A 15,451-nucleotide genomic window follows, 5' to 3' on the forward strand; every position below is an offset into this window, starting at 1 on the left:
CCACAGGCGGGCTGTAGTGAATGCGATGACAGTACTGCCATCTATTGTTTTAAATGTGTCATTTTCTTCATCATTGAAGAGCAATAAAAAAATTTAAAAAAATGTCGTATGTGATAGCAGGTGTCTATTTTACAAATAATAGCTTACGTTCGTTCGTTCTTGCCGTCCTATTGCTCACATATTGAGTACTTTTTTTCTCTTTCAGAATCCAAAACCAAACTAATGTTTTATGTTTCCTGCTTTGGCTTGGTGGCCAAGTAAGAATAATTTCAAATATTTATTTATGATAATTAATTGCAAATGTTTTTATCATGTTAAATAACAACAGTCGCGATAATAAGTACACTTAAAAATAATTGTAAGATTTACACTTTAATTTCATAACAAAATTGAATTGAGTAATCTTTAAGGGAAAACATATATTTTAAGTTTCATTAATTTGTGTTAAACATTACATTAATAAAAGCGATAAGCTTAAATCTTAAAAATGGGCTAATATATATATATATATACTTTCACTTTATTAAGTGTAAGTATGAAGGTTGGCTGAGCATGTCAAATTAAAATCACACAATTTCCAAGGTTTGTTTTGAACGAAAGGGGCATCTAAAAAAGTCGTGGTAAACAAAGTTATAAAAACACACGAAAAATACATTTATATTGAGAGATTGGTCTAATTATTTATGTAATGAAATGAAACTGTAATTAGATTGTAATGTCTGACGCTATCTTTGAATATGAATTTTTAGGAAAACAGAGTAAAACCCAAAATGCAAGTGTTTGATATTTATGTGTAGAATTAATCAAAGGAAATACAGTAAAATTAGTAAAAGGAATTACAGTTTATTTTTCTGGAAATATTTGAGTGATTCCGAGATTTTTCATCCAAGCCTTTTCTCATCCATGTTTCTGCATATTTACATTCATAAACAAATAAAGCACACTGTCTTACAGTCCACGATGTTTTGTTTTTTTTTAAAATAAACAAAGTAAAATAAAATGAATAATAATAATAAATAAAAAGAAATACAATTTCTCTATAACAAGGTTATAATATTTTTGCCTATGGTGTTTTTTATTGGTGAAATGACATCACATTGACAATAATGTGACAGATTGCATATTCAGAAAAAACTCAGATACATATTAGTATAGAAATTACAGAATTGCAATGTTTAACTTAAAAAAGAGAGGAAGAAAAAATTAAAATAAATAATCAAATAAAAAACCATTCCTCCCTGTGTGTACAATTAAAGGGTCAAATATAAGATACAGTAGGGTATAAAGTTGGGGGTATTTGGATTTATGGAAAATTATACTTTGACGCATATCCTGTGACGTAAACTCACACAAAGGAAGTATTGACATTCACATGCGGAAGTAAGAGTGGGGAAAACAATCGGGTGGATCGACGAACAGTAACTTTTAATAAGTAGAAGAAACAAACGGCGGCGTAATATCTGGCTTGAACAGCTGCGGATTTCTCTGGTGGACGTTTTCCACATAAAGAAAAGTCAAGGTAAAGCCGAGAATGATGCAGGGTCAGAGGCCTCCCAGTTTTCTATATATGCTGAGCTAATTTTAGCCAACTGAGTTTATTCTTCCATATTTGGGGGAAGAACCAATCGGGTTATGAAACGATATGTAGCCGTTAATATGTAATCGTTTAAAGATTGAACCTGTACAGGGCTCGACATTAACGCTTGTCCGGGACAAGTGGAATTTTACTTGCCTGACCGGACAAGTTGCCTGATTAAAATCTCAGTTATGAAAATTAGTTCATTAGCGCGGGATTGAGCACAATTGTAATAATTCCCGCATGTTTCACTTTCAAAATGCGGAGACAACGTTCAGCAGCTTGTGAGCGCGCGCAGTGGGGAAGCGCACTTTTTGTGAACTATGGGGCCGTTCACACGACAACGTTTTCAACTTTTTCGACATTAAGCATTGTGCCCTGCTGTATTATCGCTGTTCTAGTGATTCAATTCTTATTGAGCTAAAGGGCCTGTTTCATTGCCATTAGCAGTGTGTATCTCAAATAAGCTGAATGTAATGGTGTGTTTTTCAGGGGGGTTTTCATCTAAAATTGAGAAGAGAGCGCGAAATGTCACATCTATTACAGCAGGGTTAATGTCACTTTGATTCTTTGCATGTAGAATATTTTAATTTGAAAGTAGCAATAGGAGCCACTTGTTGACCAACAGTAGTGCTTAGGACTGCCAAACATACCTGTAAATTATGATGTCATAGTACCACATGCCTGTGAGTCACTGTCATTCAGTCACCTGCATAAATCTGAATTCCTTTTATGTGACCTAATCTTTTATCTATAGTGGCAAGAAACCTTTGGTTATCTGGTTTGGACATTTTTGCTCTTTTAAACTTGTTTTAGGAGAGTAAGGAAACTAATCCTTAAGATTTTTAGACAAAAAGATCTCCAAACAGTCAGATCTGATATACTTTTCTCATTTGGTCATGTCAGATGGAGTTCCTATTTGGAAAAAGAAAGACTCCGGAGGAGATGCTCAGACAGAACCAGAGAGCACTGAATCGAGCCATGAGAGATCTAGACAGAGAACGCCAGAGAATGGAGCAACAGGAAAAGAAAATAATTGCTGACATTAAGAAAATGGCCAAGCAAGGACAGATGGTATGAAGGTTTTTTTTTTTCATTGGACATCCATGTGTCTTTAGTGTCACTGTTGTTGATATGTCCAAATGAAGTGTTGCTTAAGTGTAAATAATATTCTTTTTGTGACAGGATGCTGTTAAGATTATGGCTAAGGACTTGGTTCGTACAAGGCGGTACGTTAAGAAATTCATCATGATGAGAGCCAATATTCAAGCTGTCAGCCTTAAAATCCAAACGCTCAAATCTAACAACAGCATGGCACAAGCCATGAAAGGAGTCACCAAAGCTATGGCCACCATGAACAGACAGGTATAACTGTCTGTTCATAAAGTGTTTCAATCTTTATTTCTCTTGTCAACAGAAAACAGATCACTGGTATTGAAATGCAGTTGTTTATATGGATGCCTGTTTATCTCAATGCAGCTGAAGTTACCACAGATTCAAAAGATCATGATGGAGTTTGAGCGCCAAAGTGAAATAATGGACATGAAGGAGGAGATGATGAATGATGCAATCGATGATGCAATGGGAGACGAAGATGATGAAGAGGAGAGGTGAGAGCTTGAATTAATTTATTAAAGTCTTAAATTTCATTGCTTCGAACCTGCAGATACCCTGTATATACCTATTAGACAGGAGTCTCCTGAAATGCACTGTGTTTGCTTTGAATGTAGTGATGCTGTGGTATCTCAAGTTCTGGATGAGCTGGGTCTGACACTGTCTGATGAACTTTCAAGTAAGGAAAAAATATTATTACAGTTACTATGCATGCAGTTGTGCTCAAAAGTTTGCATACCCTTGGAGAAATGGTAATATATGTACCATTTTTAAAGAAAACATGAGTGAGCAGGCAAAACGCATTTCTTTTATTTCTTATGGGATTCATATTCAACTGTAGGTTATAACAGAACGGCACAATCATAAAACAAAACATGGCAACAATTAAAAAAATGAAATGATCCCTGTTCAAAAGTCTGCATACCCTTAGTTCTTAATACTGTGTATTGCCCCCTTTAGCATCAATGACAGTGTCCAGTCTTTTGTAATAGTTGTCTATGAGGCCCCAAATTCTTGCAGGTGGTATAGCTGCCCATTCATCTTGGCAAAATGCCTCCAGGTCATGCAAAGTCTTTGGTCGTCTTGCATGAACTGCACGTTTGAGATCTCCCCAGAGTGGCTCGATGATATTAAGGTCAGAAGACTGTGATGGCCACTCCAGAACCTTCACCTTTTTCTGCTGTAACCACTGGAGGGTCAACTTGGCCTTGTGCTTAGGGTCATTGTCATGCTGGAAAGTCCAAGAGCATCTCATGCGCAGCTTTCATGCAGAAGAATGCAAAATGTCTGCCAGTATTTTCTGATAACATGCTGCATTCATCTTGCCATCAATTTTCACAAGATTCCCTGTGCCTTTAGAGCTCACACACCCCCAAAACATCAGTGAGCCACCACCATGCTTCACAGTGGGGATGGTATTCTTTTCACTATAAGCCTTGTTGACCCCTCTCCAAACATAGCGCTTATGGTTGTGACCATAAAGCTCTATTTTGGTCTCGTCACTCCAAATTACAGTGTGCCAGAAGCTGTGAGGCGTGTCAAGGTGTTGTCGGGCATATTGAAACAGGGCTTTTTTCGGGCATTGGCACAGTAAAGGCTTCTTTCTGGCAACTCGACCATGCAGCTCATTTTTGTTCAAGTATCGTCGTATTGTGCTCCTTCTAACAACCACACTGTCTTTTTCCAGAGCAGCCTGTATTTCTCCTGAGGTTACCTGTGGGTTTTTCTTTGTATGCCGAACAATTCTTCTGGCAGTTGTGGCTGAAATCTTTCTTGGTCTACCTGACCTTGGCTTGGTATCAAGAGATCCCCAAAAAGTACTGACTGGCATTTTCAAGGCTTTGGATATCTTTTTATATCCTTTTCCATCTTTATAAAGTTCCATTACCTTGTTATGCTGGTCTTTTGACAGTTCTTTTCTGCTCCCCATGGCTCAGTATCTAGCCTGCTCAGTGCATCCACGTGAGAGCTAACAAACTCATTGACTGTTTATTCACAGACACTAATTGCAATTTTAAAAGCTACAGGTGTGGGAAATTAACCTTTAATTGCCATTTAAACCAGTGTGTGTCACCTTGTGTGTCTGTAACAAGGCCAAACATTCAAGGGTATGTAAAGTTTTGATCAGGGCCATTTGGGTGATTTCTGTTACCATTATTATTTAAAAAGGAGCCAAACAACATGTGATGATAAATGGCTTCATATGATCACTATCCTTAAATAATTAAAAAAAAAAAAAAAACATTTTTTTTGCATGATCAGTCATATTTTCAAAATCAATGCCAAAATTTCACAATTTCTGCCAGGGTATGCAAACTTTTGATCACAACTGTATAAGATTGCAGTGATCCTCAAGATCTTCACATATTGCCTTTGTCAATGAATTCAAACAGACCTGCCTGCTACTGGAGGAAGTCTCTCAGTTGCAAGTGGAAAGAAAGCTGAACCACAGCCTACGCTGGCAGATGCTGATGCTGACCTGGAGGAGAGGTTGAATAACCTCAGAAGAGACTGAGAATAAAAATACTTTTAGTAAAGACTTTTTATAAATGCAGAAATGTTTGTGCAAAGTTCACTTTACTGAAATTTAGACTGACGCAAAGAAAAGAGGGAGGAATATTGGAGTATGTGGATGCGGTCTCTGTTTTGTTTTGTCATTTGTCATTGTCTCTTCTAATGATACTGGACATGCTGTATAAATGTTTCTTCACCAAAAAAGTAACCCAAATGAGATGCAATGCATCAGACTGCTTTCAAGTCTTCTGTTTAGACAAATCATTTATAGAGGTGATAAATTCTGATCAACAAACAACTGGTTGCCAGAGAATACAAGGTTCCAACTTAACTTTTAAGGAAAACTAACACTAAATATTGAATTACTATAAAAATGGTTTATGACATCATCTTTTAAATAAATAATAAATGTGGATGGTGGTACTGAACTTTTATATAAATGGTGTAAAATGTAGCCACTGGAGTTTTTCAATCTCTCTATATAAGGGGACCTCAGACTACCCTCTTTGAAATACCTGTGCTATTGTAATATCTAATAGATCTCTGCTAATTATATTTTAATCTTGATCTTTCAGTGATACTTGTATAATAAAAGTTTTTATTTGTTTCTCAGAGTGATTGAATCTCTGGTCCCAACACCCTGGCCTGTTCTTCATAAAAGCTTAAAGGATAGTTCACCCACAGATAAAAATTCTCTCATCATTTATTCACCCTCATGTCAAAATGTTGAAGCTCAAAAAGCACATAAAGGCCGTATAAAAGAAATCAAAATGACACCAGTGATTATATCCATGTCTTCAGAAGTGATATGACAGGTGTGGGTGAGAAACAGATCAACATTTAAGTTCTTTATTAAGATTGCTTTTATGTTCTTTTTTGAGCTTCACAATTTGGGTACCCATGCACTTGCATTGTGAGGACCTACAAAGCTGAGATATTCTTCTCAAATCTTTTGTGTTCGGCAGAAAAAAGTCATACATGTCTGGGATGGCATAAGGATGAGTAAATGAGTGAATTAGAATTTTTTGGTGAACTATCCCTTTAGTTTGCGAGAGACCACATCTCAAAATAAATTGTCATTTAATAAAAAAAAATCTTGGAGGCTGTCTCCCAAAGCTAGTTTTTTCACAAAATAGTCTTAAGACATATTATTAAAAGTAGAGAATAAATATGATCTGTATTTATCTAATTGTGAATCAGAAAGAGGTGGTATATTTTGAAAAATTATTTATTTTGCTTTTTTTTTTTCAGTAAGCTTTTTTTCACGTTTACCATGAAGTGAAGTGACTGATATTTTTTCATTTGATGTTTGATTTACAACAGTAGATTGAATATCAGATTGTGCAGTAATTAGGTGAATCATGGAGAGAAAGATCTGTTATATTTCACCCCAAAATCAAAAGAAAAAAAATAAATTATATTTTGCATTAAGATATACATGAAGCCCATTTCTAGGACCACTATGATTGTTTTCATTGTTACATTATTTTAATGACAAGACTTATTTCACACAAACTGTCATTACGCACCATGACAATAGCTCATCCAACAATTCACAGAACCTCTCTCAATGTATGATGACAACTTTATAGAAAAATCATAGAACTACACTTTTGAGATCTACATCAGTTAAGTTTGATCATGACAATTTGATTAGTTTTACATTATATTCTGATATTAAATATAAATTTGTCAGATTAAATTACTGAATTACATTTTAACTCAATGCCTGCATTTTAACATTTTATGGTAATCTGGTTTCACAGCCAATCTGAGTTGAGAAAAATTACACGTTTCATATAATTTTGCATACAAAGATGTGATTAATACAGACACATTCATATTTATATTAATATATATTTTTATATACAGTATACTGTAATTATCTTTATAGTAATCAAAACTAAGAATTTATACACTCACTGAGGACTTTATTAGGAACACCTGTTCACCTACTTATTCATGCGATTATCTAATCAGGCAATCGTGTGGCAGCAGTGCAATGCATAAAATCATGCAGATACGGGTCAGGAGCTTCAGTTAATGTTCACATCAACCATAAGAATGGGAAAAAAAGTGATCTCAGTATTTCCATGGCATGATTGTTGGTGCCAGATGGGCTGGTTTGAGAATTTCTGTAACTGCTGATCTCCTGGGATTTTCACGCACAACAGTCTCTAGAATTTACTCAGAATGGTGCCAAAAACAAAAAACATCCAGTGAGGGGCAGTTCTGTGGACAGAAATGTCTTGTTGATGAGAGAGGTCAACAGAGAATGGCCAGACTGGTTCGAACTGATAAAGTCTACTGTAACTCTGATAACCACTCTCTGCAATTGTAATGAGCAGAATAGCATCTCAGAATGCACAACACATTGAACCTTGAAGTGGATGGGCCACGACAGCAGATCACGTGGAGCACTTTATTAGGACCATAGTGTTCCTAATTAAGTGCTCAGCAAGTGTATATGCATAAAACAAGATGCTTAATGAAGTCTTTGTGCTTGTCTTGTACAAGGTCTCATTTCATAATCCTTCCATTAAGACCAATTCCACACCCATATAATGGCAAGTGCGAAATTAAGTGAATTGCAAATATTAAATAAAACATACTACACAGAAAAAATATGGACACACAAAACATTAAAAATCGAGTATGTCAATTATGAAATTATAGAGTGCATTTGTTTTATTTTTTTGAAAAACAAAAATTCTTATTTTGTAAATAATGCTATCAATATATCATCTATACTGGACATAAAACATTCTGACATTAAATAAAAAAATAACAGCAACGTTTTACTTATTTACAGCTGGTATGTGTCATTAAAGCTATTTACAGTGGTCCAGATGTACACATTCAGGGGAAGAAACAAAAATCTTTTTGATGTATTTTGTACTAACAAGATCAACACATTTATGCGAAAATAAAACATAAAAAATCTTTACAATTTGAACAGGAATATCTATAAGAAATATAACACAAATGCCCTAAAATTAATCCCATTAGGCACACAGTTTATCCAAAATTAATACAGACTAGCAACACTTTTGGACATTGATGAGACTTGAGGAAAATGGATGTGTAAAATAAATGTTTTTTCAACAAGAAGGTTGCGGTACATCAAACATTACAACAACAGACCAACTAATCGATTCAAAAAATAACATTAAGGGTCCTTAATTAGACCTCCAACATACACCTAGATGGTCATACAAAAATGCTTGCTTCTCTTATACACTAGAGCATACTTAAACATATTAGCATCCTCTTCCTAATCCTGCCAACTTCTAAATGGCTATGCTATGTTTACAAAAATATGTACATTTTTAGGTTTCATCAAGACATTCATGCATAATTACCATTTTTGAAAACAAAACAAGCTCTTTAAAGCCATTCTCAACACAAATATATTGAGGCATACATGCAAATGTGCATCAATACTCCTTTACCACAGTTTAGTGCACATTAAAACATTATTTGCAGCAAAGCCTGCATAACCAGTATCACTTAGCCTCAGTGAAAATTCACAGAACAGGACTACAGGTAAAAGCCTAAATCAGTAAAGACCACACACTGATTGTGTGCAAACTAACACACGTCCACACTCATACGTTTTTGTTTGAAAAACGCATTGATTTTGATATGTTACGCCTCTCACCCACACTAGAATGGCGTTTTCCTCCACCGAAAACGCTCTCCATAACGTCACACTTTGGAAAACGATGATGTTAAGGAACTGAAAATGTATAAGTGAGGATGTGACCTAAAACTGCAGTTAACAGGGCAGTTGGTGTTTTATAGTCTTGGCAACATAGTATGATAACATCACCGTAATGCTGGCATTTCATTCTAGCCTAAACAGTCTCTGCCAGCAGATAGCAGCCCGACACTAAACTATAATGATGGGCAAATATCTTGTCACCTGACTGATCAAACCTGTCTTTGCTCATCCACGTAGCATTCAACTTGGATACATACTCAAAATCTGTGGCTCATTTCCGACAGGTTCGATGGGGAGTTTTTTTCTGATTTTCAATACGACACCGACTTTTTTCGTCAAGCCATGGCAGCTCGAAGTTCCTGCAGAAAACAACAGTGGACTGACATGATCAATATGCCTTTTGATTGTTATATGATTCAACACTTCAAGCCAGTTATAGGTGATGTGTGCAATTTTTTAAAATGTTACTTAATCCTATCCCAACTAATTATGCAGAGAGTAGATCAATTTAATTTGAAAGTGTAAACAACGTGGTGCAATCAAAATGTTGCAAAGCATCCCAACCAGCCCAAAATAGCAACGTTGACTTGTTAACAATGACTATCAGTTTAACCATGCGACAGCAGATGGATTATTATTTTTTGCAATTCCACTGGGGTGATGCTAGTGACGCAGAACTTACACACTTCACCTTAACTTTTACTTGACTTAAAGAGATATTTGAAGGAGAAATTAGCTTACTGTGCAGGCAAATTGGGCAAAGGATGACCAAAGGCCACTACTGGCAGAAATGGTGTGATTTCAATGGCCTCCACTGTACGGTGAAGGAAACAGAATCAGTCAAATGTTATCAAATACCAGCTTTATTTGTTCATAAATGCATAAAATGCAAAAAGAAGTTATCAAAATAATATGTTTGAATGTAGAAGGGACATACCACTGTCCACGTCAGGATAAAATGAGGACAATTCGGGCTCATTTTCCTGAACATTCATCTTTTTCTTCTCCATGCGCTGCTGCAGTCTTTGAAGCATACGCTGTTCACGTATTCTCTGAATGTCCCATCTGACAGGAGAAAGATAAGCATACATAAACAGTCAAGTAAATTAACTGAAAGCAATACGAAGGGTTGACGCCACAAACAGATCAGGAACACATCATGCGAGAAATAACTCACCTTTTTCGTCTCTTCTCATCCAGTTCTAGCTTTGCGTGGCGTTTCAGAAAAACGGTATCGTCAAGATTCTACAGGATAAAGAAATGACAGGGTTAACTGTGAAATTCACACTTGGGTTTATGTGGAAGAGTGTGTATGAATGAATTGCTCTTACCTCAGGTATGTCAAAGCCATCCTCCTCGCACAGGGGTTCCATGCTATTTTCTCTCCAGGATGGAACTGAAGAGATATTTTTGGCATTAGAATTTGTAAACTCACATGAAAACATTTGATTGTTCACAACTGCCATTTTGCACTTGAGCCAGTCACTTACTTGCAACATCCTCCTCTTTCTTTGGAGATGGTTCCTGCAATGGGGAGGCTGGAGGCTGATGCCAGCAGCACAGGTACATCTCGGTCGTGGTCAAGTATGGGAGATCTTCAGTTTCTTTTCTATCTTCTCCCTCTGGGTGCAGATCCATCTGTCCACTTGATTTCCCAAAACTCATCTTCTCTTGGGGCTCTTTGTTTCGCAAGTCACGGTGACATGGTGATGTCTCTCCTGTGTCTAATTTTTGGGGGGTCAATCTTGTGGCCTTACCTCTTGACCTCTGCATCTTAGCATCTAAGAAGTTGAACTTCCTAGACAGAATATTTACAGGTCACATCAGTCAAGTGGAAGCCACAAGACAGAACGAGCGATTGATAACAGGAGAGGGAGACTGACTGGTGAATTTCCCATTTGTTACCTCTTTTGCATCTTGCCACTTCGATTCAACTGAAGTGACTTGGATGTTGGAGTCTGCGGGCTATCCCCCAATTCAGATTCCCAAAAGTCTTCCGTATCAGGGACCCATCTCTCTAACGGCTGAAAGAGCTTCTTGTCACGTGGTTCCTTACTTAACAACTGCAAACGCCGTTCCATCCTCTCAATTCGGGCAAGCAACTGTTTCAAGACAGGTAAAATAGCAACTATATTATAAAAGAAAAAAAGGCTAACAATTTACAATAAGGTTGTATAAGATTACGTTAGATAATGAACTAGTTAACATGAACTAACAATGAAAAATATTTTACAGTACTTGTTAATCTTGGTTTTATTGGTTAATGTTAATTTCAACAAATACTAATACATTTTTAAAGGGACAGTTCTCCTAAAAATACAAATTATGTCACCATTTACTCACCCTTACAAGGTTCCTAACCTGTGATTTTTGCTATCTTCAGAGAAACATAAAATAAAATATTTAGCAGAATGCTAGCCTGAGTCACCATTCATTTTCACTGTATGGAAAAAATGAAAGTGAATGGTGACTCAGGCTAGCATTCTGCTTATAATCTCCTTTTGTGCTCCGCAGAAGAAGAAAAGTCTTACAGGTTTGGAACAACATACGGGTGAGTAAATTAATACAATTTTAATTTTGGGGTGAACAGTCCCTCTAACGCATAAAGTAGTGTACGTTAATGCATTATGAAATACCATGAACAAAAAATTATCAATAGTACATTAATAAATTAAAGGGATAGTTCACACAAAAATGAAAATTCTCTCTTCATTAACTCCATGCCATCCCAAATGTCTATGAATTTCTTCTGTAGAGCTCAAAGATTTTTATAAGAATGTCTCATCTCTGTAGGTCCATATAAGGCAAGTTAATGGTGGCCAGAATTTTGAAGATACAAAAAGCACATAAAGGCAGCGTAAAAGTCATTAATACGACTCCAGTGTTTAAATCCATGTCTTCAGAAGCAATATGATAAGAGTGGGAATTTACTTTAAATTCTCCTCCTAGGTGTCAATATGTACGAAGAATGTAAATTGACAAAAACAAAATGTGAAAGAATGTGAAAGTGGCCATTTACAGTAAAAAAGGACTTAAATATAGATCTGTTTCTCACCCACACCTATCATATATCTTCTGAAGACATGGATTTAACCACTGGAGTCATATGAATTACTTTTACGCTGCCTTTATATGCTTTTTGGAGCTTCAAAATTCTGGCCACCATTCACTTGCATTGTATGGATCTACAGAACTGAGATATTCTTACAAAACATTTTGCTTGAGTTTTACAGATGAAAGAAAGTCATAGACATCTGGGATGGCATGAGTGTAAGTAAATGATAGAGTTTTAAATTTTGGGTGAACTATCCCTTGAACATTAACCAAAATTAATAAATGCTGTCAAAAATTATTGATCATTGTTAGTTCATGACACCTAATTCATTAACTTATGTTAATGTATGCAACATAATTGTAGTGTTACCCACATTTTATAAACCTGCTGATGGAGAAATCATTACCAGTATGCGTATTATAAACTATAAACACATTTTATACTGCTTTATACTTATTGTTATATTGCTCAACAATAAGATCAGTGTACACAGGCCAACTGAAATAACTGAAACATGATGGTAACTAGTATCCCACGTCTCCCAAACCATGCACCTTACATACCGTGTCTCTGTCTGATTTGAGTTCATCTATTTCCTTGTCCTTAGACTGCAGTTGTTGTTGCTGTTGTTCTATCAAGTCCAGTTGAAGCAGAAGCAGCTGTTTAAGGCAAGTGGCTTGCGTGTGAGGATGACCTGTGATCTTCCTCATATTCAACTTTTTACCCTCCGTGTGTTCATGAGATGCCCCCATAGTTTCTAACCCTTTCACACTCTTCTCATGTGAATTCATGGATACAAACTCTGGCTTATTATCAATAGAGTTGGTCTGTCCAAGTGGAGTTTTACTTTTTACTGGGGTGCCTTCACCCCCCATTTGTTTTGCTTGAGATGACAGTGTTTCTGTTCCCTCAGAGCCAGCCTCTGAAGCGACAGCTAACACTCTGCCGAGCTTTACAAGCAATGAAGTCCGTTCGACTTTCCCACCCAAATTCTTGTCCAAGATCAGATGTTGTCTGGCGTTGTTTGAAGTGTCACCAGGTGGATTTCGTAGTTCTAGGACAGTGGAAGCTCTTGGGACACTAACTGGGTGTCCTGTTTGAGATGGGTTGAAGTCGAGGTTATTCGAGTATAATCCCTCTTTAGAAAAGCAATTAGGTCGCATATTCATGGCGAAGAAAAACCTCTACTCTATAAACCATGGCTCCTATAGAGATTATATCCCATCAACTTGTTCTGTCTTGTCTGAAAGGATTGGTGCGTCCGCAGACCTGTACATGCAAAAAAAATTAAACATTTAGCATTTATTATTCAATTAGACTCGATGTTATAGAACATACACAAACATATGACTGCATATAATTGAATGCATTGGAAATGAGAAGTCTGCAAGGAGTAAAGGTTTATCTTTTCTGTCTATACGGTGCAAACAACCTAACATTGTTTATAAAGTTAAACAAAACCACTGGGTGACCAAACACCAAATAAAACACTTAAACCAACCATATATATATATATATATATATATATACTATCTGCTACTATACATAAATGATTTGCTTAAAGGCTAGAAATCAGTTGCCTGTTCATAAACATCAGATCACTGCAGCTCTCTCCAGGTTGGACTTCCCTAGCTAGCGAGACCTACAATATTGCATAATGTACTAATACTACATCTACTTGTGCATATTTTTACTAAAGGCGGTGATTTATTTAGTTCAAGAATGATAAAAGATTTAACTTCAGCTAGCAATAAATAACGCGCCTCCATTTTGATTCTCATCATTGCTAGCTAGCCGCTGTTAGCAAACGAGGTGATGAAATATAAATGCGTTTTCACAACACAGCACGTTTAAATCCACTCTATATGGCCTGTTTTAGATTGTTACAGGTTCTACATCGGCGATTTCAAATACGTTTTAAATGAACCTTATGCATTACTTTTATTGGTGTCTGTCCCCCATTTGCAGGCTTGATCCCATATATACGACTGCGTTTAGATTCAGTGCGCATGCGTCACGCGTGGACATGTTTACATTTAGTGTGCTGGATTTTTATCGAGGAAAATTAAGAAATAATGTGCGTGACAATTTTAATCTGCACAAATAATGAGCAGCATGTCTTAAGCCTATGAAAACCGGCCAGGTTAGTATCTGGTATTGGAACTTTAGTTATCTGAGGGAGGCAAAATATATAGATCATACCGGGCACACTTGAGGAGAGAACCATTTTGACGTAATTTCCTCTGACGTTTACTACTGTCATCGGTTCATTTCTGAAGTGACTAATTTCATATTCATAAATGCAAATTTACTTATAAAAAAACAAACTTTATGGGTTTAAGTAAATTTGTAGATTGATTAAATAGGAGACTTTTTGAAAACAAATGCTATTAAGACTTTTGCTCTTTACAAAGTATTAATTTTAATTATTTATGTATTTTTATACCCTTTTTTATTTATTGGTATATTTTTACCTTCCCCTGGCATTCCCCCCCCCCCCTTTTTCTTTTCCTTTTTCTTTTATGTCTTAAAAGTAATGTTATACATTTCCTGCAGTATCATATTTCAAATTTTATAATGCTGAAGTTTATTGAATAAAAAACTAAATGAGAAAAGAAGTGACTTCTGTGAAAGTGCAGGTGAATGGTGGCCAGAACTTTGAAGCTCCCAAACGCACATAAAAGGCAGCATAAAAGTAATCCATATGACTCCAGTGGTGCCATTGTCTTTAGAAGCTATATTATATGTGTAGGTGAAAAACAGATAAATATTTATATATCATATCGCTTCTGAAGATATCTGTTTAACCACTGGAGTCTTATGGATTACTTTTATGCTGCCTTTATGTGCTTTTTGGAGCTTCAAAGTTCTGGTCACCCTTCCCTTGCATTGCGTGGACCTACAGAGCTGAAATATTCTTCTAAAAATCTTTTGTGTGTGTGTGTGTGTGTGTGTGTGTGTGTGTGTGTGTTCAGCAGAAGAAAGTCATACACATCTGGGATGGCATGAGGATGAGAAACATGTTAATACATGCTGAAATATTAGAATGCAAACGGATTTTAACACGTATCACCACTGGTTTTCTTTAAGAAATTATTCAGGTTGGGTTCTAGACAGAGAACGTCATTTTCAGAGGACCTCATTTCCTCTACATGCACTTTTATAAGGCACTTACATGTGTGTAACTGGTATCGCCAGCAGGGGGAGATGCCGTACTAATGATTATTGTTTTTCTCACGCTGAATTTCTCTCATGCCTTTGATGCATTTGCACAAAAGACAGTTTTTATTAAAAGGATGTATCGTTTTATTTCAGCTCAGAGTTGTGCTCCAAATGTAAGATGAGGTTCACTTCACTCAACTGCCTTCAAAAGGGCTTCAGGCTCCAAACTTTAACCCTCTTGTGAGTCCTTAGGACAGAGATGGGGAACATCAGGCCTCATGGCCATACCGGCCCGCAAGGCCATTTG

At 36.3% G+C, this 15,451-nt stretch overlaps 2 protein-coding genes across 2 annotated transcripts; one reads left to right on the forward strand and one right to left on the reverse strand.

Moving 5' to 3' along the window:
- The first annotated feature begins 1,350 nt into the window (after nucleotides 1-1,350).
- LOC127427008 (charged multivesicular body protein 2a) lies at nucleotides 1,351-5,815 on the forward strand. Its single transcript, XM_051674286.1, has 6 exons — nucleotides 1,351-1,519; nucleotides 2,483-2,650; nucleotides 2,762-2,941; nucleotides 3,056-3,186; nucleotides 3,307-3,368; nucleotides 5,083-5,815. Exons 2-6 carry the CDS (start codon nucleotides 2,483-2,485, stop codon nucleotides 5,202-5,204), a joined length of 663 nt encoding a protein of 220 aa, XP_051530246.1. The 5' UTR covers nucleotides 1,351-1,519; the 3' UTR covers nucleotides 5,205-5,815.
- On the reverse strand, nucleotides 5,347-13,748 carry LOC127426991 (male-specific lethal 1 homolog). The gene is made up of 9 exons (XM_051674265.1): nucleotides 13,563-13,748; nucleotides 12,546-13,251; nucleotides 10,833-11,029; nucleotides 10,418-10,725; nucleotides 10,259-10,323; nucleotides 10,105-10,172; nucleotides 9,865-9,992; nucleotides 9,669-9,741; nucleotides 5,347-9,286 (listed from the first exon to the last, which is right to left on the reverse strand). The coding sequence occupies exons 2-9, from the start codon at nucleotides 13,149-13,151 to the stop codon at nucleotides 9,199-9,201; spliced, it is 1,533 nt and encodes a 510-aa protein (XP_051530225.1). The 5' UTR covers nucleotides 13,152-13,251; nucleotides 13,563-13,748; the 3' UTR covers nucleotides 5,347-9,198.
- Between the last annotated feature and the right edge of the window lie 1,703 nt (nucleotides 13,749-15,451).

The sequence above is a fragment of the Myxocyprinus asiaticus genome, chromosome 36, assembly GCF_019703515.2.
Source record: "Myxocyprinus asiaticus isolate MX2 ecotype Aquarium Trade chromosome 36, UBuf_Myxa_2, whole genome shotgun sequence".
In the NCBI taxonomy this organism is placed as follows: domain Eukaryota; kingdom Metazoa; phylum Chordata; class Actinopteri; order Cypriniformes; family Catostomidae; genus Myxocyprinus; species Myxocyprinus asiaticus.

Excerpts from the sequence above, each read along its gene's own strand:
- LOC127427008 (XM_051674286.1), top strand. The coding sequence starts at position 2,483 with ATGGAGTTCCTATTTGGAAAAAGAAAGACTCCGGAGGAGATGCTCAGA. Across the intron at positions 2,942-3,055 it reads TGGCCACCATGAACAGACAG|CTGAAGTTACCACAGATTCA; the intron begins GTATAACTGTCT and ends ATCTCAATGCAG. Across the intron at positions 3,369-5,082 it reads ACTGTCTGATGAACTTTCAA|ACCTGCCTGCTACTGGAGGA; the intron begins GTAAGGAAAAAA and ends GAATTCAAACAG.
- LOC127426991 (XM_051674265.1), bottom strand. The coding sequence starts at position 13,151 with ATGAATATGCGACCTAATTGCTTTTCTAAAGAGGGATTATACTCGAAT. Across the intron at positions 10,726-10,832 it reads AGTGGCAAGATGCAAAAGAG|GAAGTTCAACTTCTTAGATG; the intron begins GTAACAAATGGG and ends TATTCTGTCTAG. Across the intron at positions 9,287-9,668 it reads TTGCCCAATTTGCCTGCACA|GAACTTCGAGCTGCCATGGC; the intron begins GTAAGCTAATTT and ends TGTTTTCTGCAG.